This window comes from Daphnia magna, linkage group LG10 (genome assembly GCF_020631705.1).
Source record: "Daphnia magna isolate NIES linkage group LG10, ASM2063170v1.1, whole genome shotgun sequence".
Classification (NCBI taxonomy): Eukaryota; Metazoa; Arthropoda; class Branchiopoda; order Diplostraca; family Daphniidae; genus Daphnia; species Daphnia magna.
In genome coordinates, this window is record NC_059191.1 from 9,423,369 (window position 1) to 9,448,097 (window position 24,729).

Here is a 24,729-nt window from a genome sequence, read left to right on the forward strand (position 1 = left end):
AATTCAGGAAAAGCAGAAATGCGACCTATAGTTTAAAATAAACTTACTTTATCTTTTACCAAAACAGTAGTTTGATGCGTCTGTTTATCATAACAAACTACTGCTCGAGATGTTATCATGCTCGCATTTATCAAAATGGTGAAATACTGGTATGACTCACTCGTACAAAGTAAAACAGTAACTTTTTCTTTCAAAGCAGGTACACCAAAATATTTCGTTTTTCAAAGAAGTGCACGATGAGTCAACAATTGTTTACATAACATGTTGAAAGCCATCATAAGCATCACAATGAATGGATGCAACACAAAGTATTCTGTAAGCATGACGATAGGAAAAATATAGCACTGATGTCATTATACGTCATACATTCCAACCAATACCAAGACCGCTTGGATATGACACGCTGCAATTCGTCCTTCGGGCAGCATTTAATCGTTCCGAACAGACGACGGTAAAACTGAATTACCAATGCAAGATATTCTGAGAAATGTGAATTGGGAGAAGGATACTTGTGGTACGATAAAGATATATTTTTATTATAAAGGACAAGACTGTATTTACCAAAAAAAGGGTGGGATGGGACAGGACAGAATTTCAAAAACCTATTTGTTAGTCCGGGCGGTCAAGGTAATGGTCAACCAACATGATACAGGCTCTTTGCTGTTGCAACCGATGGCGTATCTCTCATCAGCCTCTTTTTTTTTTTTTTTCGTTTATGCATTACTGAATAATTACTTTTTTTGTAAAAAAAAATCGCAGGTATATAACGATCAACATTTTGCGCTTCTCATAGGAAATAATCGGCTTGAGGTTTTTTGGAAGGAATGCCACGAGTTTCTTGAGGGGCAGCTTCAAAAATCGTGAATTCTCGATGGAGATTCTCGTCCAATTCCAAAATGGCAGCCACATTTCCACACCTTGGGCGTTAGACGAACAATATTATAAAACACGATCTAGCCAGAATACCTGGAGTATATTTAATTACCTATAGCAGTAGTTAGGTGCAGACCACACTGTGAGGACTGTTTCGTTAAAATGCCATTTGTAGCCTTCCATGACAAGTTGATGTGCTCTGCAAATCATTTCGATGTCATTTGAGGTGTTAAAGTGTTGCACAACGTCAGAGCCAAAAAGGTAACCGGCACCGCGTGGACTGACTCCCCATCCTTGTTGTGTATCTATCACAGCACAAGTCTAATTAAAAAGGTACGTTCTAATATTATGATTGAAACTCGGAATACCTTCAGGATCAGACCAAAGAAGGTCACACATTGGTCCATCGTGAGGAACTTCCTGTTTTCTGTCAATAATTCGGATTTGGTCCAATGTCTGAATTGAAGGAGATAGTCCACCATGTACACAGAAGATCTAAGGAAAAATAAATGTGTTGATAAAAATCTGAAAAACTATGAAGAATTAGACCCATACCTTGCCGTCAATAATCGCCGAAAGACTAAGGTAGTCGAAAATTTCAGTACAATATCGCCACACTGTGACTGAACCGTACTTTCTAAAACATTCGTCATAGAAACCATAAACTTGGGTAATTTGACGTGATTCGTGATTCCCTCTAATCAAAGTGATGCGATCTGGGTAACGAACCTGCAAATAGGTTAAATTCAGCAATAATGAAAATAATGATGCCAGGAAATATACATTACCTTTAAAGCTAATAGTAGAAGAAAGGTCTCTACACTGTAAAACCCCCGATCAACAAAATCACCCATGAAAAGGTAATTTGTGTCTGGAACATCCCCACCCACTTTAAAAAGTTCTTTTAAGTCATAAAACTGGCCATGAATATCGCCGCAGACCTAAAAGAAAATGTTCAATCATTACATTGACAAATATGAATTATGCTAAAACTTACTGTGACAGGAGAATCAACCCGCTGAACATTGCTTTCCTCGACAAGAATCTCCCTTGCTTTAGCACACAGGGCTTTAACTTCTGATTCTTTAATGATTTCACACCTTCTGAGTTGTTCAATTTGTCGATCCAAATCACTAAAGTCCGACATATTTACGTTGTTTCCTGATAGAAAAATCAGTAAGATGACCTTGAGTATTTACAACAGTCTATTGGTGATGTCATACACATTGATACACACATTGACTCGACGAACGCGGAATTGACAAGTATGAAAAGAAAAATTTGCCTATTTACCTCTTTGCGTCAATTAAAGGTAAGGGATAATGGCGAAGTATGAATTCGTGACTGGATGCGTTGACGACCGAGAGTTAAGCCACGAATTGAATCCGTTTCGCCGTTTCTTCCAAGCTATCTCTAGCGTTGCCGGACAAGAAAACTCTCAATCAAACGCCATTGAAATGTCGCGACGTTGCCAATTCGGAGTTTTAAAGAATCCTTTCATGGGTTTTTAATTTTCCATTTTTTTTAAATTTGATTCTTTATATAACTTTGGCTACGAATATTTCCAATGAAATTCAAGTAAAAATAATTAAAAATAAATGATAATATTATTTTTCATAATGTTTAATTTCTAGTTTTTGAAATGGTTGTTTTCTGACGTCATCGACGTCATAAAACTAGACGCCCTTCGATTGGCTTCAAAAGAACTATTTTGGCGCTCAGCCCGAAGCTTGCTATCAAAACACTACCGTTTATGTTAAAAGCACGATATAATAGGAATTCCTATATATCGTATAATAGGAATTCCTATTATATCGTGTTAAAAGGATTACGTTGTCGTGGAATATCTGGATTGTGTTCACTTTGCCAGAATTGCTACATCCGATTTGGATAGATAGTGATTTTGAAGAATGTTGTGTAAAGGGCTATTTGAAACTTCTTTTTTTTAAAACCAAATCCCACAAAAAACTCGACGGCTTTAAGGGCAAACATTGTCAAGTGCAACCTTGGCTTAATCCTTGAAAACAAGGTTATTGGGTGTAGGATATTGCTATCATTAGTTTAACACTTCCTTTTTTAACACCTTGCTTTATGTCCTTACATTCCGTTACACCGGCATTGGATATTAAATAAAATTTTCCAACTCATTGGTGTTTTTACGCTCTGATTCCCAACGTACGTTTTTGTAAAGTGAAATAGAACCAACCCAAAAGAAGATTTTTTTTGCAAAATGAATTAGTTATACTTAAAATTGTATTACGAGTCGAATCAAGCAATTTGAATATATAATATGATAAGTAATATTTTAATGCTTACGTTTACTACAATCTATTTAACATACGCATTAATAGAACGAAAAAAATCAACAACATAAATGGGTTTCCATGGCTAGTTATTTGATCCCCACTGCTAGGACTGAACGGTGTGTTGAAAATCGTCATCCGTGTTGTCCATGCTGTTGTTGTTCTCGGCCAAGTCGAAAGTTTCGTGGTCGATTTAGGCGCTGCTGCAGTAGATGTCTCGCCACTGCTACTCGTCGATGTCAACACGCTAGTGGATGTGGCAGTCGTCGTCGATGTCACACTGGGCTTGAAGGTCGTCGTAGACGATACTCCCACTCCAACCGTACGCGAAATGTTTGTCATAATAGGATTGACTCCTTCGCCACAAGTGTTTCTGAAATCATCTAAAATGTAATTGTACGTTAAAAACAAAAATTATATAAAAAAACCATGGCTGATCTCTGAAACCTGTGCTGATATCCCAAACCATGGCTCCACCCAGTCCATTGTCTAGTACGTAGCGACTCTTGACATTAGCCATAGCCGGATCATCGTAACCGACCCAAGTCTTGGGTACGTTGGGCGATGACGCGTACGGGCCGATTTTGAATTCCTGGTCAACAACTACCTCCCAGCCTTCATTTTTGACAGAATTACAAATTTCGTAGTAGCCTAAATAGCCAGAAGAGTCTTTGGTCAAAGGTCCAGGGGCCCCTGGTCCGAAACCCGGTGCTGGAAGTGTTGCATCCTCGGTGTAGGTGTAGTTGAGCGTCCAGCTTTTGCCATAAAGAGGTATACCCATCATGATTTTGGACGCCGGCAGACCTTCAGCTATCCAATAATTAATGACAGAGTGCACATTATTGGTTAGATCAGTGTCCCAGTCTCTTTGGTACAATGGGGCGTGATGGTCGGTTAAAAGTTCCCATGGTCCGTGCATATCGTACGCCATGACATTGATGTAATCAGCTGTCTCAGCCATGACTGGCACATTATACCCTGTTTACGAAACATGAATAATCAAATTTACCGACAAAAGGATGAAATCATTTGCTAAATTTGTGCCAACCTTGATCAATAACGATTTGATTGGCAGCCACAGCGACGGTTAGCAAATATCGGGATCCAAACTCGGCCCGAAGTTCCTTCATCAATTCGGCAAGTCCTTCTTTGTCTGAAGGGCCGCTTGGATATTCCCAATCGATGTCCAACCCATCAAATTTGTACTTTGTAAGGAATTCCATAACTGACGTCACAAAAGTGGCTCGATTGGTAGAACTGGCCACCATTTTGGAATACTTGTCGCTCCCATCGTGAGAATCGGTCCAACCTCCAATGGCAATTGTAGTCTTCAGGCTTGGATTTTGCTTCTTGAGATCGACAAATTTCGCATAAAATTGTTGCGTTCCTAAATCGACATCAGGATCGTATTCTACAATCTTGTAAGTTTTTTCATCCAGGACTGCAAAGGCATACACCAAATCGGTGCAAAGACTGGCGTTAATGTTGTCCACAACGTATTTGCCATCACCTGAAAAGAAACACTTAAAACATTGACGAACAACGTCCTGACATTTGACACAAATACGATACCTGTACGATAATAGCCCCAATTAGGAAAATAGCAAATAAAACGGGAACCGTTGGAAATGACAGTTTGGGAAATTGTAGTCATGAGAGGATTGGCTCCGTCTCCACACCTGTCGTGGAAGTCGTCTGTGCTAATATCCCAGACCATAGCCCCTCCCAATTGATTATCAAGGACGTATTGGCTCTTGACACCTGCCATTTTCGTGTCGTCGTAACTAACCCAGGTTTTGGGATTGCTTGCCGAGACGGCGTAGGGACCGTTGAGTTGATCGGGATCATCAACAGATTGCCATCCGTCTGTTTTGACGTATTTACAAATTTCGTTGTATCCTAAAGTTCCAGCAAGACCCGTGAACGGACCGGCCGCCCCTTCGCCAGCACTTAGTGCCTGGAAATCTGGTTCGACACTTGTACCAAGTGTCCAGCTCTTGCCGTAAAGTGGAATCCCCATGTTGATCATGTCTGCAGAAAGGCCTTTATCAATCCAATATTTGACAATATAATCAATGTTATTGTCGACAGTCTCCCAGTCTCGTTTGTATAGCGGAGCGTGGTGATCTGTTTGCGGCTCCCACGCGCCATGCATGTCGTACGCCATTAAATTGATGTAGTCAGCCGTCTGTGCCATTGCTGGTACATCATAACCTATTTTTAAATCAATAGAAAATCGTTCTTTTAGACTTAAGAAATACTAAATTGATTGTCTAATTTTACCTTTATCGATGATGGTCGAATTTGCTGCTACGGCGACCGTTAGCAAATATTTCGTCCCAAAAGCGTTTCGAAGTTCTCTCATTAAGTCTGCGAATCCAGCCTTGTCTGATTCACCACTAGGATACTCCCAGTCGAGATCGAGGCCATCGAATTGATAATTTTGGAGAAATTTCACGACGGATTGGACGAAAATCGCTCGATTGGTCGGACTAGCCACCAAATCTGAATATTTGGTGGTGCCGTCGTGAGAGTCGGTCCATCCTCCAATGGCGATCGTTGTCTTTAACTGCGGATTGCGTGATTTCAGTGCCACAAAATCGGCATAGCCTTTATTGTCAATGTCGACCCACGAATCAAAGATTTTGATCTCGTAGGTGCTGCCATCGAGCACAGCAAAAGAATAGACCAAATCGGTGCACAAAAATGGGTCGATATTTGACACTTTAAAATTGCCTGCATCTGTAAACAAGACAATTTTAATTTAACGAAACACGTGTAACATCCGATTAATTCAATTCTTACCTGGTCGATAAAACGTCCAATTCGGAAAGTAGCAAACAAACCGTGTTCCGATCACAAACGGAAATGCGCAGCAGCAGAATAAAGCCAACGCCAAAAAACTCTTCATCCTGTTGCAATGTTAACTTAATTAATAAATTATCCAGTGAAATTCGACAGAAATGAACCGAAAGTTTGAGAATTCTTATTCATCTTATTCAACAATCAACTTTTGTAATGGAAAAACTTACGTAATGTTTGCCGATGTCTGGAGCTGATGATTGGGAATCGCAACTATAACAAGTAAGTCTTTATTTCTGGCCTTCGTTCGTGGCAACAATGGGTCGGGTACTGAGGCTGTCGAAAAATTGTAAGTAGCCGCAACAGATAAGGGCTGACCAGCAACGGTGATAACGCGGGGCCTTTTGTAATTCCCTCTCGTGTAAAACGGTGATAATTGCTACCAAATAGCTTGGTCATTCAGCTGCAAACGGATCTGACACCTGTAAAACCAGCCTTTAATGACGTAACGTCTTTGGCGCCATTAGCCGTTTTTGTTATCAGATGAACAAAGACGCTCATAGTTCACCTTTAATTAAACTATTGCGTTGTGCAAGAAATGAGAAAAACAAAGCAGACGGCAAGTCGATTTGAATTCCACCTTAAAGTAGTGGCATATTCGGTGTTTGTGCGCACGTATTTTTTGGACCAAGAACACGGTCGAGCCACACTGTTACCGCAAGTAGCCAAGGACAGCCATCGTCTAGAATGGATGAAAGGCTACTGCTAAATGAATGTCAAGCATCGCGAAATTCGAGCAATTTACTAGGCGCATTCACAGAAAAGAAAAATGGTGTTGATACAGATATGCAGCGACGTTATGTGGCGTTACAGGGCATTAGCTAATAATATGAATACATACGAGTCGTCAATACGTTCAATCGAAGTGTACACTAGTCTTGTTGTAACATATCGCTATAAAGACAAATTTCTACGTATTCATTGGTGGGCACCAAGTACTAGGCCATTAGTGAATTATAGTTCCCCGAGAGGCCGGATAATAATTTGATTTAAAACTCGATTATTCCCAATCACCTGTACCCCTAAAATTGGCACTCATTAACAGTTACATAGCAAAAATATTCGTTTTAGAAATGGGAGAGTCAACCGATTAAGGGGGTTGGTAGCATGCAGGGCCTACATCTACGGCGATAATGCATATTTATAAACAAATACGAAAATTATGTTTCACATAAAAAAATCGACAAGAAAAATAAAAAAGATCGAAATCATTTTCTATCGGCCAGGAATGGTTGTGCTTATATATCTGCTGATTAACCTGGCCAATAGATCATATCCGTTAATGTTATCGCTCTGGTCGCTCACGATTAAACGTTATCAATTCAAGGCGATGGTCGCTTGTTAAGGACTGAAAGGACGCCATCGCAACTGCGCCATTCGAAAACTGTACATTGCGACACGTCAAATGTTCTGTTTCTTTGTGCGTTGAAAAAAAATATGGAAGAAATCCCAATTCGAAAAATGCGACAAATTTCGATCGCCACTGACAAGGTTGTACTAGGAATAGGTGGATTTGGCTTTATATTAAAAGGTAAATACGATGGCCGAGAAGTCGCAGTAAAGAGAGTACCGCTAGAAGACCAGGATTTAAACGAAGAAGAAGCAATGCTAAAATTGGATCATGCAAACATCGTCAAACTATTTCATTGTGAAAGTGACGAGAATTTCAGGTTAGATTAATTTTACTTGTTTAAAACAGTGAAATGATTTCAATACAATTTTTCTTTTCGTTCTCGTGCTGCAGGTACTATGCATTGGAATTGTGTGTTGCCTCGTTAGATCATCTATTCTTGAAGACGGATGACGAGAAAAAATACAACGGACCGATGCCACATCACATCGAAGTTATCCAACAATTAGCTTCAGGTCTCGAACATATCCATTCAAAGGATTTAGTTCATGGAGACATTAGACCAAGGAACGTCCTTATTTCGGTGGGTTCTGCTGGCCCAGATGAGATAACAATCAAATGGGCAGACTTTGGACTGAACAGAAACGTCGATGTACAAGGAACAGCAATAAAAAGTGAAGCAAGAGGGAAAAACGCATGGCTAGCCCCCGAGTTGCTGAAACTAAGCGGCACCAAGAACCATGGTACCGCCAAGGGCGACATCTTTGCACAGGGACTCGTTTTCGGAAGTCTCTTCTTGAATGGGGAACATCTCTACGGTTCCATGGAGAATGGAAAGGAAATTCATGACAATATAATTAAAGGAAATCCCGTCAACATGCAAAGTAATTCCTGATATAGACAAGAATCCATTTTTTTTTTTTGTGAATGAATAGATCTTGACTCAATTTTAGAAATCGATGGCAAATTACGCGACTGTTACGAGAATGACCTACTGAAAAAATGTTGGAACACGATCCTGACAAAAGGATGACATCGACACAAGTCGTTAATCAACTAAAGACCATCAATAAGGTTAAATCAATTTCATGCAAATCGAGCAATCATCTTTACGAATTTCAATTCATGCACTTTAGATTGTTGGAAAAGAAAAAGAATTGCTTGAATTGTGTGGGCGTGATTCACGATTGGATCTATCGGACAAAACTCAAAACTTCATTCAGTTCGGAATTAACCTGAACGCAAAGGACGACGATGGGAGGAATGCGCTCCATCTTTTGTGTCGAAACTATTCCAGCCCAAAATTAACTGACGCAATTGAACTTCTCATCGAAAACAAAATCGACGTGAATGCAAAGGACAACGATGGGCTGAACGCAATTCACTATTTGTGTCGATACCATTTAAGCCACAACTTAATTAAAGCTATTGAAATCTTGATTCATTTCGGAATCGACGCGAAAGCTACGACCAACGATGGATCAAATGCGCTCCATTATTTGAGTCGATACAATCCAACCTCAAATTTACTCGACGCAATTGAAATTTTGACTCGAATGGGAGTGGACGCGCAGGCAAAGGATAAAGATGGGTGGAATGTGAACTATTATTTATATAATAAAGATAAGAAGGAAATGAAAATTTTGGTCGACCGCGATGTTCCACTGGGGCAAGGTAACTTTGGTACGGTGTTAAAAGGAAAGTTTGGAGGTCGTGAAGTCGCAGTAAAAAGAGTTGAACTATTAAAAGTCGACAAAAGAGAAGAAGACGCAATGCTGAAGTTAGAACATCCAAACATCGTCAAACTTCTTCACGTTGAAAGTGACAACGACTTCAGGTGAGACTACAAAGTCCTTTAAAAAAATCAAAAGTATCAACTAACCAGTATTTCTAATCGTGTTACAGAAACTATGCATTGGAATTGTGTGACGCCTCTTTAGATAAACTGTTTCTGAAGTCAGATAACCCCAAAAGATACAAAGGACCTATGCCACGAAATATCGAGGTTTTCCATCAATTGGCTGTAGGCCTGGCATACATCCATTCAAAGAAATTAATTCATCGAGACATTAAACCGCGTAACATCCTCATCAAGGAAAGTCCTGACAAATATCAAGAGATAATAATCAAATGGTCTGATTTTGGACTGGCGAAATCCGTCAATGAAAACGGATTACACTCGTGGTCTGGAGTGAGAGGAAACAGAACGTAGTACGCACCCGAAGTGCTGAAAAAGCTCATCAACGGAGAAAAGTCGGAACAGGAAGAGTTTTGGGGCACCGTCCAGAGCGATGTGTTTGTCCTGGGACTCGTTTTCGGTTATCTTTTCTTGAAGGGAGAACATCTTTACGGTTCCAGCGAAACAGAAATTCACGTAAACATAATTGGGAAAAATCCGGTTAATCTGCAGAGTAATTTAACAACTTGCTACCATAATATAGTTTCCTGTTAACAAAGTTTAAATTTCTTCTTTATAGAAATCGACGGTAAATTACGCGAAGTTTATGAGGATAACCTATTACGGAAAATGCTGGAAGACGATCCACAAAAAAGAATTACTTCGAAAGGAGTCGTCGAACAACTACAATCCATCAGAGAAAAGGTGAAAGCAATTTGATGCAACTCGATCAATTATCTAAACATTTTTCATTATGTTCTATTTAGCTTCCCTTACAAAAAAAAACAGCAAACTGTTTGAGGTTACGCTGTTGAGCTTACGACAAGCTTATTTTGTTCAAGCTGTTCAAATCCAGCTTGTTTTAAGTTACGATTTTGATAAATTTACACAGCTTGCGCAATTCAGCTTCAACATACCTTTATGTGTGGTTGAGTTATTCAACCTGCTACTTGATAGCTTACTCCAAGCTAGTATAATGCTAAAGAATAGAAGCCTGATTTCCCCTGATTTTCTATAGCTTTCATCAAGGTGTTTTAATATTAATGCTTGCTAACTTATAACAATTAGTATTGAATTAGTTTGATTGCAGTAAATCTTTTAATACACACATAAAATACAGCCATATCATAAATATATTTTAATCGGGCAGAAAAGCTAATAGCTCGAAAAGAGGAAGAATTACGTCAACTATGTGCTAGTGACTCTCAAGTGGAACTGGCAAACAAAATTCAAGATTTGAGTCGCTACGGAATTAACATGAATGCAAAGGGCAACGATGGATGCAATGCGCTTCATCATTTGTGTGAAAACAGTTCATGCGCAAATTTAGTCGACGCAATTCGTAACTTAATCCAGTGCGGAATTGATGTGAACGTAAAGGTCAACGATGGATCAAACGCGCTCCATTATCTATGTCGATACAATTCCAGCTCAAACTTGATCACCGCAATGGAATTTTTGATCGGATCCAGAATTGACGCGAAAGAAAAGAGCAACGATGGATCAAATGCACTCCACTATTTATGTCGATACAATTCAAGCCCAAATTTAACCGACGCAATTAAACTTCTCATCGAAAACAAAATCGACGTGAATGCAAAGGACAACGAGGGTTCAAATGCTGGACATTATTTGATCCAAAACTATAAAAGTTCAAACTTAAGAAACGCAATTCAAATCTTGATCGATGAAGGAATCGACACGACCGAAAAGGACAAAAGCGGACGGACAATTTTCGACTATTTAATGGAAGATAAATTAAAGAAGAAAATGGAAATTGAATTCGATCGTAATGCTTTTTTGGGGGGAGGTGGCTATGGCTCCGTATTTAAAGGAAAACTTGGAAACCGTCAAGTGGCAGTAAAAAGAGTTGTATTTCAACACGTCAACAGCAAGGAAGAAGCTCTAATGCTACAATTGGATCATCTCAACATCGTCAAACTTCTCCTTTGCGCAAGTGACAAGGACTTCCGGTGAGACTACTGTGTCTTACTACAAAAATCAAAACGACACCTACAAATGACTTATTTTTTGTTTCCTAACTGTGTTACAGATACTACGCATTGGAATTGTGTGAAGCCTCTTTAGATAAACTGTTTCTGAAGTCAGATAACCCCAAAAGATACAACGGAGCTATGCCACGTCGTGTCGACGTTTTTCTTCAATTAGCTTTAGGACTGGAACACATCCATTCACAAGGATTTACTCATCGAGATGTTAAACCACAAAACATCCTAATTTCGAAAGGACATGACAACGTCGATGGTATAACAATCAAATGGGCGGATTTCGGCCTGTCCACAACAGTCAACAAACGGGGAACATACACCATAAGAAGTACAATTAAAGGGACTGAAACATGATTCGCTCCCGAATTACTAAAACCATGGAGGCAAGGTGAAGAGCGTCGAGGAGACGTTAGGAGCGATGTCTTTGCATTAGCTCTCGTCTTCGGATGGCTGTTTTTGTACGGCGAAAACCTTTACGGTTCTAGTCCGTATGAAATTGAAAAAAACATCATTGGAAAAGATCCGATCAACATGCCAAGTAATTCCTGATTTTCTACAATCATATTATTTTTTTCTAACGAAGAATTCACTTCTTTACTTTAGAAATTAACAGCAAATTACGCGACCTTTACGAAAATGACCTACTAACAAAAATGTTGGAAGACGAACCTGAAAATAGGATTTCATCATCGGTTGTCGTCAAACAACTAAAATCCATCAAAGAAAAGGTTTTGCCGATTTTATTCAAGTCGATTTATCAACTATTCACGCGTCAATTTATTCTATTCAGCTTAGTGGAAACGATACTTTAAACGACGAGGATAAGAATTGGTTCAACAATGTTCCGGTGAAGACTCTTAATTAGATATAACTGAAGATATCCAAGACATAATTAGACTCGATATCGGCGTAAACGCATAAAATCAGCGATAGATGTAATGCGCATGTATGTGGAATATATTTACTATTAGTTACTACGGTTAGTTTGAGTTTACTTATTCAGTTTAAACTCAAACTTGATCGACGCAACTCAATCCTAAATCGACGCAAACGCAACCCACATTTTATGTGTTTACAAATCTAGACTGATTTTAGCTGACTTAAGTCTTAATTCTTGTTACAGTCCGAAACCGACGTGACGCAATGTATGGTGGTGAATCATACGTACCGACAACAAACCATATGATCGCACGCGCAACCTAGATGTTTTACACTCGATGGAATGAAAAGAATAATTCTACTGGAACTAAAACAGAAACGGATGGGAAACCAATCACCTTGCACCAAAATATCCGTTTCCAAACGGCGAAGACAACGCACAACGTCACCTTTCCATACATTCGGCTGCGAAATTCTTTAGAGGAATCTTTAGCTGAACTACTGCTGGTGTCGGCAACGAAACACCTTTGATGTGCGCACTAGTTAAGTCGTGCTTTGCCCAACACCAATTAGGAAGCGAATTGCTCTGCGCATACATTTCCCATCACCGTCTATCTGTTACGCAACCAGATGGACCGAGTTTAAAAAGGAGGCAAACTGACCTTAACATCCGGCTGAGTAGAGTAAATGGTTGTCCTTTGATTCGGATTTCAAAGGATCAAAACCTGATCTTGCTACTGCTGACAATCACTTGATTTTCAGGATGTAACATTCAAATCTAAGGGGGCCGAAAAGAGGCATCTTAACCTTGGGCTTCCTTCTGCTGAGGTAAAAACAACGCATTACACTTTTGTATGATTAAACATAATAACCCGATTTCTTATATTACTTGTAAGCCTTCAAGATATCGATGCTTAATAATCAAGACCTCAGAATGTTGTCGCCATTACAGACAAAGTAATGTTTTCAACATTCGTTTTGACCCATAAAAATACAAACTGATGACACGTCAATTTGTATTCAACTTGAAAGTTGTTGAATATTCCCAGTCTGTAATCATTTTCAAGTGTCGCAGACGAACGAATCCCGAAAACGGGTCAGGACGTCCTTGATTCTTCATCTATCGCCTCGATCCCTAAATATATCAAAGCAAATGGACAAAATAGTTTGGGTTACGTTCTCTAACCATCTAACAAAGAAAAACTTGGGCAATCACCTGTAATTGACATTTTCACGACGAGTGGTTGGAATTATTGGTGGGTGCAGACGTATTGACGTCTGCTGCTGTGCTGAATTGGCACAAGACCACCAGGTAAGTTAGAGTGGAACCAATTAGCTAATGAAAAGTAAGAAAACGTTATTACTCAACTCGTAATCAAATTAGAAAATGTCTTACGGAAATGATGATGTGCTTGGTGAGCGTAAACATTCCCAACACTCCGAAAGTGGGTGACGTTTCAGACACTTCCAGCAGGAAAGTATGGACCTATGATTGATGAAATGCATTTTGGAGTTATGATTATTTATTAAGGGAATTTGATCGATTAAACTTTTACCTCGTGGCTTTCATCGTTGCAACCTTGGCGCGAGTAGAGGTCATTGCGGATGCTCTGCAGGACGGGGACGAGAGAAAGGGCTTTGGCGCGGATGAGATCCGCCGTGTGACACATCAGCCACAAGCGGAAGAGATGCTCAACTATTACGTACGCCAATCGAATCATCCTGGGAATGATGTAAAAATGATCTTCTCCATCATTTGCTGTTAACGGCGAATATTGGTATGATTTCAGCAAGTTGTAGGACGCGTTGACGAAGCCGATGAAAGTGTACGAAACAGTGGCGAAAAGCACAAAGCCGAAAGTGTTGCACAGCTTCTCTGCTGCCCGGCATGCAACACCGAATTGCCGTTGATATGTCCAAACGACGTCTGCGTGAGTTGATGGCGGGCAGCAATTCAACTCCAATTGGCGAGCAACTGTTTCAAAAGCGGTCCAAATAATTCGGCCAGAGCAGATGAAAAGGACAGACGATCCAAACGAGTAAAAATAAACGACAGAGAGAAACGTCATTGCTATCCTCTTCCAGGAAAATTCCAGTGACATTTCGACAGTCAGCAAAAATATCAAATTCAGTAGCAACTGTAGTTTTATTTTTAAATGAAAAAGAGAAATTGTAATCAATAAGGTCTTAAAAAAGGAATTAAAATAGTATGAAAACTCACTGCTACGAGACATCCACAGATGCATAGGATAGAAGTTGCACGGCAACGAGCAACGTCCTCCCGAGCGAACGGGATTTGCAACAGCACTTGTTCCATAGTTGCCCACAATTTAGCGGCTGGCCATCTGCATTAATTTCAATTAGAATACAACGTAACGTTAATTCGAAATCGAAGCTGACCTGGCCATGCAAACAGTGCCGATGTAAACGGCTAAAACGTAGATCCAATAATTAAGGAATTCGATCCAGTGGTGCGTGACAGTCTTGCCAGATCCCACGTCGACAAACGAACTGGTAAAGATGTAAGGGAAGTAGATCATCAAACGAAATCCACACGTGCCGAGAGTCAGCATCGCCCATCCGATTTTAGCCGTCTCGTAAAGAAAACGGCACTTTGTCGACGGTTCGTGGAAATTAATGCCGAAGCAACGGAGAAGCGTGAAAATTGGACCCAATATCGTTTCCAAATCGTTGCTTTCGTTACTCGTGTCTGCACATGGCCAGGCCACTTTCGACATCTTGATCAGTGGAGTTTCCGCTGCCGATTCGCCGTCTTTTTCCAACTCCTGTGAATGCTAATCAACAAAGAATTTCATTTATAAATGCTCGTAAGGTTACTTGCAATCGATTGTTGCCGAGTAACAGCAATGTTTCACTCAATGACAATTGATGTGCCATTTCTTTGTACGGTGACGTAATAAAAACTTAATTTATACCGCAAGAGTTCCGCACTTGCTCGCCATCCAATCAATCAAGAGCTGGTGAGCTATTATAGAATATGGCATGCCGGCGTCGTCTAAATATCTGAAATGAAATTTTAAGAACTCCAAATTTAAAATTCAAATATTAATTATTATTAAAATACGTGAAAACCAAGAGTTATCAATTTTTGAACAAATCAACATATCGATGAGATTTCTAATTCGATGGAAAATTATCATCAACTTTATATTTCGCATATATTTTATGTATTAGCTAAATTCTGATCTTGTGACAACAGAATTGAAAGCTGTGCAAAAACGACTACACAAGTATGATCAGAGCTTAAAAAAATGTGCGTGGCAAAGCCAATGACACATGTCTGTTTTTCTGATAAGAAAACCTGGCGCCAACTTTTTGATAACTCAAATAAAAAATAAAAAAAACTTAAGAATAACCTTTTGAAAGATATCTCTGATGCTTTTTGCCCTGCTTCAACCTACATAATTAAACTATTGTCGATTAAAGTTAGTGGCTAATGATAAGTGTAAACGAATTCCGACTTAAGCAAGAAAGGGGGGACTGGTTTTCAATCGCAAACAAAAGAAGGGAAGCAACGGCTGTGATTTCGTGTTACGCAAAGCAATTAGCACGTTGCATTTAATGGGTCGATAAGGACAGGCGATTAAATAGAACGAGAAATGTTGGCGTCAAAGTCAAGTGCTTTTACGACATTTCAGAAATCTCCAACAAACTAAGCCACAATTTATCACATGTGGTGCAACTTGGTAGACAACATCGTTTGCCTTGCACGCAAACGCGGTCTTCACACGCATATCAACTGGTTATGCAAATCGTTAAAAATAATCCTCACGGTCGGCTTGTTACACTGACATTAAGCGATCGCTAACTGGCCTGAACAAGACGTAAAATCACTTGAAGCCAAACGTTCCCATTCACTCTAATTGCACGTTACCGCAAAAAAACAGTTTAACGGGCATCAGCTGTTTCAAGTCAATCTCGTATACCTAAACGTTACGCATTCAAATTTGCTTCGTGCGAAACCCTGACGCGGGAAACGCAACCGAGAACGCAATTGAGAAAATGGTCAAAAGAAGATTTAGAATGTGGGAAAAGGACGTGATCACCCAGTTCAAGAAACAGCCCGGCAAAGAGGGAAAGGTTTTCGTCGAAACGCCCATTTTCCATATCCCGTCTGTCCTTGAAGTGATGGAGCGATTCCTTGTGTTCGAAGCCCTTCCCATCGTGACACGAATATCAAACAAGCGATTCTACCGTCCCGACATCGTAGAATAGAGAAACGATTATCAAGATGCAAATCCCTCGTTACACCAACGAGTGATTTGCAATATTCATTCATAAGCCAAAATTGGTAAAAGCGAGATGTTCAATTAAACCTTTTCCTTTTTTTCTGATGCCAAAAAGGAGAAAGGTTGTCTTAAGAAACGAGTAAATAAGGCAGATGTCTGTTACCAAAATACGCGAAACTTTCTCCGTATATCGCGAGTATTCATGTTTCTTCGTATTTGTTGTTTCTAAAAAAAATTAAAAAATCAAACCCATTAATCTCAATCCAGCAACTATAGAAGAAGATGAATTCTTTACAACTCAAAACGCAGTGAAAAATGGGCTATGCAAATGTCCGATTTTATACACGACACTCTTTTGCCCGTGTCTTGACCGGGACAAAAAACACACACATCTAAGGTGTTGTTGATGGCCATTTTTTCTAAATCCAAATTCTAATTCAGTGGTGTAGCCATCACGATGACGAATTGGCCGTCGTGTGAACCGCCTGCATGACAGTAGGTCAAAAGGAAATGAAAACAACATGTTTTAACCCAACGCATAGTCCATCCATCATTGGCTACAAACAGTAGGTTGCAATCAAAGTTTCAAAAAACAAGTAAGATTAAAGACTCGGTTGAAAAAAAGAATGTTGCCCTGCAGCATTTTTGTTCCAACTGGCAATGTTCCAGCGAGTGCACTGCGGATAGATTTCACCTGATTTCAACACGGCCCTGTCGCTCTGTGACCTGAAATTAGGGGGGAAGCTCCTAATCCATTTGGATGATCCAAAAACCGAGTGAATTTGTCTCTTTTGAATCTGAAGGCTAAAGAGAAAGGTGAGATTTCTCTAGAGCAGAATGCACAAAACAAATGCATCAACATAACAATAAGAGCGGCTTCTTTGTTGTAACATTGTTTAAATTTCGTGTATCTGAATGCGTTCTCGATACATTGGAAAGTGGCGAATGGATCAGGTTGCCTCACGCACAAAACAATTCGGAAACGTTGCGAGATGCCACAACAAAAGCAGACCCTTTCAATTATTATCTACAATGTTTCTGCTTTCTTGTATGTACGAAATCGCGTTAACAACCGCGATGAAAACGTTTTTTCTTATTCGTCCAGAAATAAAATCCGAATTTACTCGTCAAACCCTGGACGGAAATCTCTTCTACAATCATAATTACAACTCTGACGTACTGTGCAGTTTAAAGCATTTCCAATAAATAAACCTGGATTTTATGGGAGTACATTAGTCACGCGTAGTACACGATCCCTTTCCAGCGCAGTTTCACGGCGAATCGCTCCAAGTTTGTTCCAGCACATAATCGGGGATTTCTCAAAAAAATAAACCGAATGCAACGTAAACAACCACATTTCTATCGTCATTTTCACCCACTTTCAACAGTATAATAACTTGCGTTTGTCGAATATTGTGGCATTTATCGAAGAGAGGCTATAAAAACCAAGAGTCACGGATCATCGCACTCCACCCACAAATAGCAAAGATTTCAATTTAAGTTCTCTAAAAGGGTTTCACTAACAGCAAACGAAATATAAAAACTAGGCCAATAACAGGAAAAATAGGTGTAGGACAATAGCAAATTGTGGGCCAAATTATGTGTCGACTTTTACCTACTACGAACGAGCGTTTCGCGCAATTTTTCGCCACAAAAAACACAAAAGCTTCTTCCTGTAGCGTTTCTCCCGTCAATGGCAGAGAAAGTCCATCACTTTTCACTTGAAAATTTCAATTGTTTCTACTTTTTTTTTATATAAAGAAACCCACTTGATCATGCCAACAAAAACATGTGCATTTACAAGATGTGTTGACTGCCATTTATGGCCACATCGACATGAAGGGAACAAATCAAATTGTTGAATTAACGCGGTTTACGACTGGCGAAATAGAGAAAGCTCACACTTATCAAGGTATGAATTATCTCAACTATGATCCATTTGCGATAGCCATACATCAAACCCGGATGATTTCTCCAGTTTTATGATGGACAGTAGGTCACGCACAAGAGGACTAGGTCATCGCGAGGCTATTTCCAGTTGAAAAGAAACTGGCGCTATTATTACGCGCTCGCTCACGCGGGACACTCTAAGCGATAACAGCCTTGCCTACCGTCCATAAATCAACCGTTTAGTTTCACAAAATGTCCGCCGACCCACCTCCTACAATTTTCGGCCATTATTCATCCTCCGCACACAACTTGATTGTGTGCGCGTGTCACCAATCCCAAATTCAAAATGTTTTGCTGCTTGCGGTAATCTATTGGAACATTCATTGAGATAAAACGCAGTTTTTGCCCACAGACACACGGAAAAGAGCCTTCCGCATCCCCGACGCATTCAGAGCGATTTCTTGAAAAACATCGCATCGCTTTTTCTAAATTTTTAATGACTACGTCATCGTGATTCACCAGTACAGAATGGCCCATCAAAATTCAGCGAGGATAAATAGTCCCAAGGCTTTTCTTTTTGTCCAAAAGCGTCTTGCAAACATTTTGAAATGAGCTGCAGGGGCGAACGGTAAATGTGCTGAACTTTGAGGGGGGCAAAAATTCCCCCTACCGTACGATTCAAATAGTTTTTAAAATACTAAAAGAAAGTGTTCAACAATCGGCCTACTTTTGACGCGAACGAGCTGTCAACATGCAAGTGCCTTTTACGTTTTTACATCTAAATTCGTCTCAGTTTCGTGAGTTCCTGTCAACCATCAACTGACAATCACGCAACGAAAAAGAGGCTAGACAAGTTCATTAAAACAAACCTCGATTTTTATCACTGGTTAAACGCAAGAAAACGTGCTAATGAATAAATTAAAAACCCCTTTTCGTTGAGGTGGAGGTTAATACACAAAAAAACTCTTGCGGTTTCATCACAAAAAAATGCAAAGAGAACGACGATCAAGGGGTGAAAATCGGGAGAAAGTGCATGAAACCGTGCGAAAAACATTTTCACGTCGACTTCATTAGACTCTTGGCAGGGCATATGGTATCAAGACTTATGCTTTTGAAGGGATTAGACTTGGAAACTTTCGCTAAACTAATCGATTATGCAAAAGAAAACAAGACTCACCCAATCCTCTGTCCAATGCTGCTGCAGAAAAGTAGAAACCGGAAAGGTCATGGCAAATTCAATGGCAGCTGATATTAACCAGGGTGTCCGTCTTGGTATGGGGTGTGACCCGCTAAACAATCTTTTTCAAATAAACAAAAAAAAATCCGTAAGAAAAATAACGATCCAACCAATTTGCATAAAATTCAGTTTAACCGTAGTTTTGTGCAGGGCTCGTTTCGATAGCTGTGGCTTCAGTTGCTTCGACGAGTTTAATGTTTTCAGCATCGGCACGCGTCTTCTCCATTCCGAGTCCTGAAGACCAACATCAAATTCCGATTATTAAAATAAATTTCTTGGCCATTTCTCGTCGACTGTAAACCCAAACGGGTCAATCGCAAATTTCCAATCATCGTTTGATTTCAGTGTCGGCAAAATAAATTACGTGTAAGACAATGGCCTGCGGTCACAAGGAATTCGCTCCGTCCATAGGACGAGCCGTTGGGCTTCCAGCGCATAATCACGACCAAGTCGCAACGTATAATCACACGAACTCTACGACATGTAGAGTGGCAGTTGGTATTCCGCAGCTACGAGGCCAACATTTTTGCTCTGATTTTCCAGGTTCGCTCCTTTCAACCTAACACAGAAAAAAAAAAAAAGAATTGTTTGGTAAAGGGCCAAATTCATGTTGTATTTATTGCTGGCCCAGAGCGACGAGTTTGACTGGTATGGATAGGCGGACCGTGCGGATCAGTTCTCATTTCTCGCCACAAACTTTCAGACTTAAACAATCGTAAATTTACGTCCCAACCGTTTCCATGCACTACACTTGATATGCTAATTCACCTACTTTATCTGTCCATCGGACCACCCCACCAGAAAAAACTATACGCATCCATCTAAAAGTTTCATTGAATTACAAAACGTCCAAGACAAATTAATACGAAAATGGCTTACGTAACCTCCTAGTCAAAATAGCTTTTCTTTTCTTGTTCTCTTACGGGGCAAGAGTCGCCCATTTCCTTCTACTTTCCTACTCTGATTGTACTCGACATCCATCGAGACTTTTTACATTACACGCTATTCAAAAAGGAGGACGACAAGCGAACGACGAAATAAGTACGAAAAAAACTGAATTAAGAGCTTTTCTTCTTTGATCACGAGATCGAGAGAAATGTAGGTCATCTGGAACGCTAGTCACGTCTCCTAGCCGCAACACGAAGACAACCTCGTGCTGAGCACAAACGGTTTGAAGAATATTCACGCCCAGCACAAAACTTGCGGGCCATTGAATATTCAACAGTTCAGAAAAGGAAACTTGAAGGATGTTTGCGTGGCAAACTGTTTGGAAAATGAACAATAGTCTCCAAAAAGGGGCAGATGAGTGGGTTGTGTACGCGTTAAAACTTAATTATTAATATTATCCATACCTATTTACAATGTGGATTCGAATGTAAGACTCTTACATTGTAGATCTGGAGCTTCTTTCAGCTCTCGACGTCTGACAATTCCAAAAACGAAAAATTAGATTCCGCTAGTCAGGTGTCACACACCTTTGACGGTAGAGGGCTCCAATCAGGTCGGCGACTCCCACTTTCCGGGTCAGAAAAATAAATCAGTCTGCGGGTACACCTGTCGAATAGAAAATATGTAAATTATTGGATCGAGGCTATCAGATTCGTGTCTACAATTACGTCAAATCACAAAATCTGATTGGCTCAATTTTTTTCTTTTGCGGTAGACCTCGCACGAAATGTTGCCATTGTTCGTCGCGATCAACAGCTGTTTTAGACCGGCAGCTAAACCGGTCTAGGCTTGTTCGCATTGTCAACTGACATCACGTTTCTGTCATCGCTTTACTTTGTCTAACCGGATCGTTGAACATCAGTTGATTTCTACCTAATAGAGACATGAAACCTGATTCTTCTATTTGTCTCGTTTGACACAATGGAATGCTGATAAAACCGCTACTGCGGGATTTTTACTGTTTTTTGGATTGTAAAAAGAAGAGAACGTTATGTTTCCTGTTCTTTCGCTTAATTTTTAGCAGAAGGTTAACAATCTGCTAGCGCAAAAAAAAACAAATTAAACCGTTCGGGATAATAAAAAGCAATTTCCTGCTGTTCTTCTCATACACTCGCATACCGGATTTTGATTTTTACAGCCACCAAAGAAGGTGAAAAGGGCGTGAAAGCGAAATGATGTTGAGATAATTAAAGGCAATTTTTGTTTTACCTCGAGTGACATGTACTGGACGTCTGTAACGAAACATTCCACGCCCATCCGCCGACGGTAGTCGTTTTCAAAACTTGCTACGCGGCATCCGCCTATTTCAATTTTAATTCAAATCAATCAAAGGTCCGTAATTAAACGCTTAATTTTCGTTATTACCAAACGAGAGCACAATTTGCAAATGGGTCAGTCATATCTCGTTTTGATTACCAAATGTAATAAAATTACCTCGCAACGAAATTCATATCTCGGCTCAATAAAAACGTGCCCTCATTTCCAGTTGAAATGCATTTTCACGCCTTTGCCAAAATCTTTCCTTTGTAGCAGAAGAATAAAAGGAGAAAGTTGCCATTCCCTAAAGTTGGAACATTGTCGTTACAATATTTATCCACGAGCTGCCGTGACGACTTTTTTTGAGGGGCGCGTCCTTGGCTGTTTACGACGAGAAAGTCCCTTCCATTCGGACTGGAACAACATTTTCGGCCGTCCTGGAAGAATGCACATGGGTAGACGCTACTTATGCCACTTGTACCCCAGAAACAACATGTTTTACCTGTAGGAAACTCTCTCCCGATCCATCAGTGCGCGCATCTGATCATGTTGCTTCGTTGGGTGATCAATGAATTGCTGCACTCCCGTCGTCTGCTCCATTTCCATTAATCGATGTGTGTGTCAACGAGACTCGACAGGAACAGGTTTGTTTTTCCTTGGCCGCCCAACGAAAACGGATGAGCCTTTGGCATCTACGGAATCTTCTTTTGTTTATCACGAATTTTCAATCACGATCTCTCCTTTCCTTTTCGATTATCCCGTGATGTTTGTGTTGCATACGGCGATTGCCTTTCTCCTCGTATTCCCAGGCATTGGAACCCACTAAAATATACAAAATTCCCCTAAACAATAAGAAAATTATTATTTAAAACAAGCTTTTCACTATTATGAGAATTTTATTTATACCCCTCTGCTGTTGTGAGTAGAGGGGAAAAGTTGGAGAAAAAATAAATGCCCAGCCATCGCGGACATGCCGAGAGTCACGTGCACATCCCCCTGGCCGGCATTTACAGTTATTTTTGTTCCACCACCAGCACCAGCACCACCACAGGGAAATAAGGTTTTCTTACCAGATGATTCTTCTTCTTTTATTGCATCAGGGAGAGTTTTCTATTCGGAAATCGACAATAAAGATTTCGTGTCACGGTTCACTCTCACACCGAAGAATGCGGTCAACAAACAGCCCACCATAACCGGCTATCCAACAGCTGCATTTCTTCTCGTGGGTAACACAAAAAATGGCCTTTTAGAAATATATGGGTAAAGGTTGGGCATCGTAAACGGTTCTTTCTTTATCGTTGAATCAACATTCCATAAAATTCTATACCCAACAAACGGACAACGTATTCCGCTTCCTGCTGTATCCCGTGGTTCTCTTTTGATTGCGAAACGGCGGGAACAATTTTAGACTGGACGATTACTGTAATTGAACGAGAGCGCATCGGAATGATAAAAATCTTCTTGTATTCTACGTTTCAAAACCTATCGTCTACAGAAATCGGGTAAATATTTTCAGAAAATGGAATTCAGTAGAGGCAAACCGGTTTAACGATGCGATCGGGACACGATATTCAAGACGTGATCGTCGTGTTGAATCGAAAATGATTTCGCTTGGAGAAAGTTGACTATCAGGTTATCCATCTTCCTTTCTCGTTTCTATTGAAAATGAGAGGATAACACCTACGAGGACCATTTTTACATCTTTTCTTTTGTGCACAGAGAGGAGGTGGAACCAACTAGCGGAGCGTGACAACAATTACGTAGACGGGCAAGACGGCCCTGTTAGGAAAAGTTTTCGGTGTTGAATCATCTTTTAAAAATTTCTTTCCCTCAGCTTCGACAAGAAAATGAGCCATTCAAAATCTATTGCTAGTCAATAAAAACTGTCCTCCCTCCGCGGTCCATCAACATTCAACGGTTGCTAGATTAAAATGAACACAAAAGTGAGTTTCCAGTTTCAGGACAGCAAATCACTCGAGCCGAATTTTTGTGTTGGTCCATAAAAGAAAAACGCAGTAAAACAAAATGATGCACATCCGGCCACGGTTGAAGGAATACGAAACAGATGAAAAATTTTCTTTCGTGAGCCAGCAACAAACGAAACGGGACTGGTCGATGTTTTAAACCCTTTTAACATCTGTTGCATAGATGTCGTTAAACGTTTCATGGTCACACGTGAATCCTAACCGAGAAGACTGCACCAGAAAACCTTGAAATTGCAACGACCCACTACGTCACATCTGTCGTCAAACCTTAGGTACTACCCACGTCTAACGAGCTAATGACTTGTTGTACATCATAATTAGTAAACAACCACGAAACATTATCCTCTGCAAATTGTCTACTAAAAAACGTACAAATTCTGGGAGAAAAAACGTGCCGGAAGTTTCGAGAAAATTGCAAAACGATTCTCTCACCCAGAAACTAAGGTCATTCTGGTTCATTACTTTTGGCAAAACTGAAATTACGGCCACATTTAGGGACACGAGATCGAGAGCAACTCAACTTACCGGCATTGTCTCGAGATGCAGTAACGAGCCGTCCATTTTCTTCGTTCGGCCACAGACCACATGTCTGTGATTCAGCATATCAGCCTATATCGTCCAGTGAGCACGTCATCCACGTTTTGGGCTGTGGGAAAAAGAAAAAGAATACAATAAAAAACAAAGAAAATAAAAAGATTTTGGCAAGAATACCAGTATGTGCAAGTGCTAACGGTGTCTATCCAGCTGCCACTAGATTTACAGGACGCCATTTTTGGCCGAAATGGTAACACGTATGAGTGAGACCACATCCATCAGATGTTACTAATTTCGTTTGTGCAACGTTTGTCACTTGTTTGTCTTTGGTGCAAATCTCTTGAGAAAGTCATTGCCAAATGCTCTAAATTTTGACTAATCCAAATTTTAAATAAAATTACTCGACGGTTTTACATCAGTATTATCATTCTCTGAATTTATTAATGATATAAAA

The 24,729-nt window shown here is 40.1% G+C and overlaps 6 protein-coding genes across 15 annotated transcripts; 3 read left to right on the top strand and 3 right to left on the bottom strand.

Annotated features, from left to right (window-relative positions):
* Positions 1-530: 530 nt before the first annotated feature.
* Positions 531-2,332, bottom strand: LOC116932841 (serine/threonine-protein phosphatase 4 catalytic subunit). Its single transcript, XM_032940734.2, has 7 exons — positions 2,167-2,332; positions 1,871-2,034; positions 1,662-1,814; positions 1,429-1,602; positions 1,242-1,368; positions 986-1,178; positions 531-917 (listed from the first exon to the last, which is right to left on the bottom strand). Exons 2-7 carry the CDS (start codon positions 2,018-2,020, stop codon positions 788-790), a joined length of 927 nt encoding a protein of 308 aa, XP_032796625.1. The 5' UTR covers positions 2,021-2,034; positions 2,167-2,332; the 3' UTR covers positions 531-787.
* Positions 2,333-3,108: 776 nt separating this feature from the next.
* LOC116931959 (probable chitinase 10) lies at positions 3,109-12,973 on the bottom strand. The gene is made up of 8 exons (XM_032939645.2): positions 12,837-12,973; positions 6,209-6,460; positions 5,982-6,088; positions 5,460-5,918; positions 4,749-5,390; positions 4,225-4,686; positions 3,624-4,154; positions 3,109-3,559 (listed from the first exon to the last, which is right to left on the bottom strand). The coding sequence occupies exons 3-8, from the start codon at positions 6,085-6,087 to the stop codon at positions 3,195-3,197; spliced, it is 2,565 nt and encodes an 854-aa protein (XP_032795536.2). The 5' UTR covers position 6,088; positions 6,209-6,460; positions 12,837-12,973; the 3' UTR covers positions 3,109-3,194.
* Positions 7,500-8,284, top strand: LOC123477144 (serine/threonine-protein kinase/endoribonuclease IRE2-like). Its single transcript, XM_045180570.1, has 2 exons — positions 7,500-7,708; positions 7,783-8,284. Exons 1-2 carry the CDS (start codon positions 7,500-7,502, stop codon positions 8,282-8,284), a joined length of 711 nt encoding a protein of 236 aa, XP_045036505.1.
* Positions 8,343-9,763, top strand: LOC123476781 (serine/threonine-protein kinase/endoribonuclease ire-1-like). The gene is made up of 3 exons (XM_045179454.1): positions 8,343-8,463; positions 8,526-9,226; positions 9,295-9,763. Exons 1-3 carry the CDS (start codon positions 8,392-8,394, stop codon positions 9,599-9,601), a joined length of 1,080 nt encoding a protein of 359 aa, XP_045035389.1. The 5' UTR covers positions 8,343-8,391; the 3' UTR covers positions 9,602-9,763.
* LOC123476782 (calcium-dependent protein kinase 1-like) lies at positions 10,544-11,830 on the top strand. Its single transcript, XM_045179455.1, has 2 exons — positions 10,544-11,259; positions 11,340-11,830. The coding sequence occupies exons 1-2, from the start codon at positions 10,544-10,546 to the stop codon at positions 11,647-11,649; spliced, it is 1,026 nt and encodes a 341-aa protein (XP_045035390.1). The 3' UTR covers positions 11,650-11,830.
* Positions 12,974-13,176: 203 nt separating the features above from the next.
* Positions 13,177-24,609, bottom strand: LOC116931967. Of its 10 annotated transcripts, none has more exons than XM_045179441.1 (17): positions 24,453-24,609; positions 24,267-24,387; positions 22,827-22,972; positions 22,663-22,752; positions 22,259-22,598; positions 21,934-22,193; positions 21,709-21,800; positions 20,904-21,105; positions 19,916-20,110; positions 19,692-19,785; positions 19,492-19,612; positions 14,575-14,969; positions 14,396-14,519; positions 13,731-14,312; positions 13,571-13,660; positions 13,391-13,510; positions 13,177-13,309 (listed from the first exon to the last, which is right to left on the bottom strand). In XM_045179441.1, the coding sequence occupies exons 9-16, from the start codon at positions 19,986-19,988 to the stop codon at positions 13,406-13,408; spliced, it is 1,584 nt and encodes a 527-aa protein (XP_045035376.1). In that variant the 5' UTR covers positions 19,989-20,110; positions 20,904-21,105; positions 21,709-21,800; positions 21,934-22,193; positions 22,259-22,598; positions 22,663-22,752; positions 22,827-22,972; positions 24,267-24,387; positions 24,453-24,609; the 3' UTR covers positions 13,177-13,309; positions 13,391-13,405. The 10 variants fall into 10 exon arrangements, with proteins under 10 accessions (XP_045035376.1, XP_045035378.1, XP_045035380.1 ...); XM_045179443.1 differs by having other exon boundaries at positions 22,827-22,999; XM_045179445.1 differs by lacking the exons at positions 22,663-22,752; positions 22,827-22,972 and adding an exon at positions 21,168-21,372.
* Between the last annotated feature and the right edge of the window lie 120 nt (positions 24,610-24,729).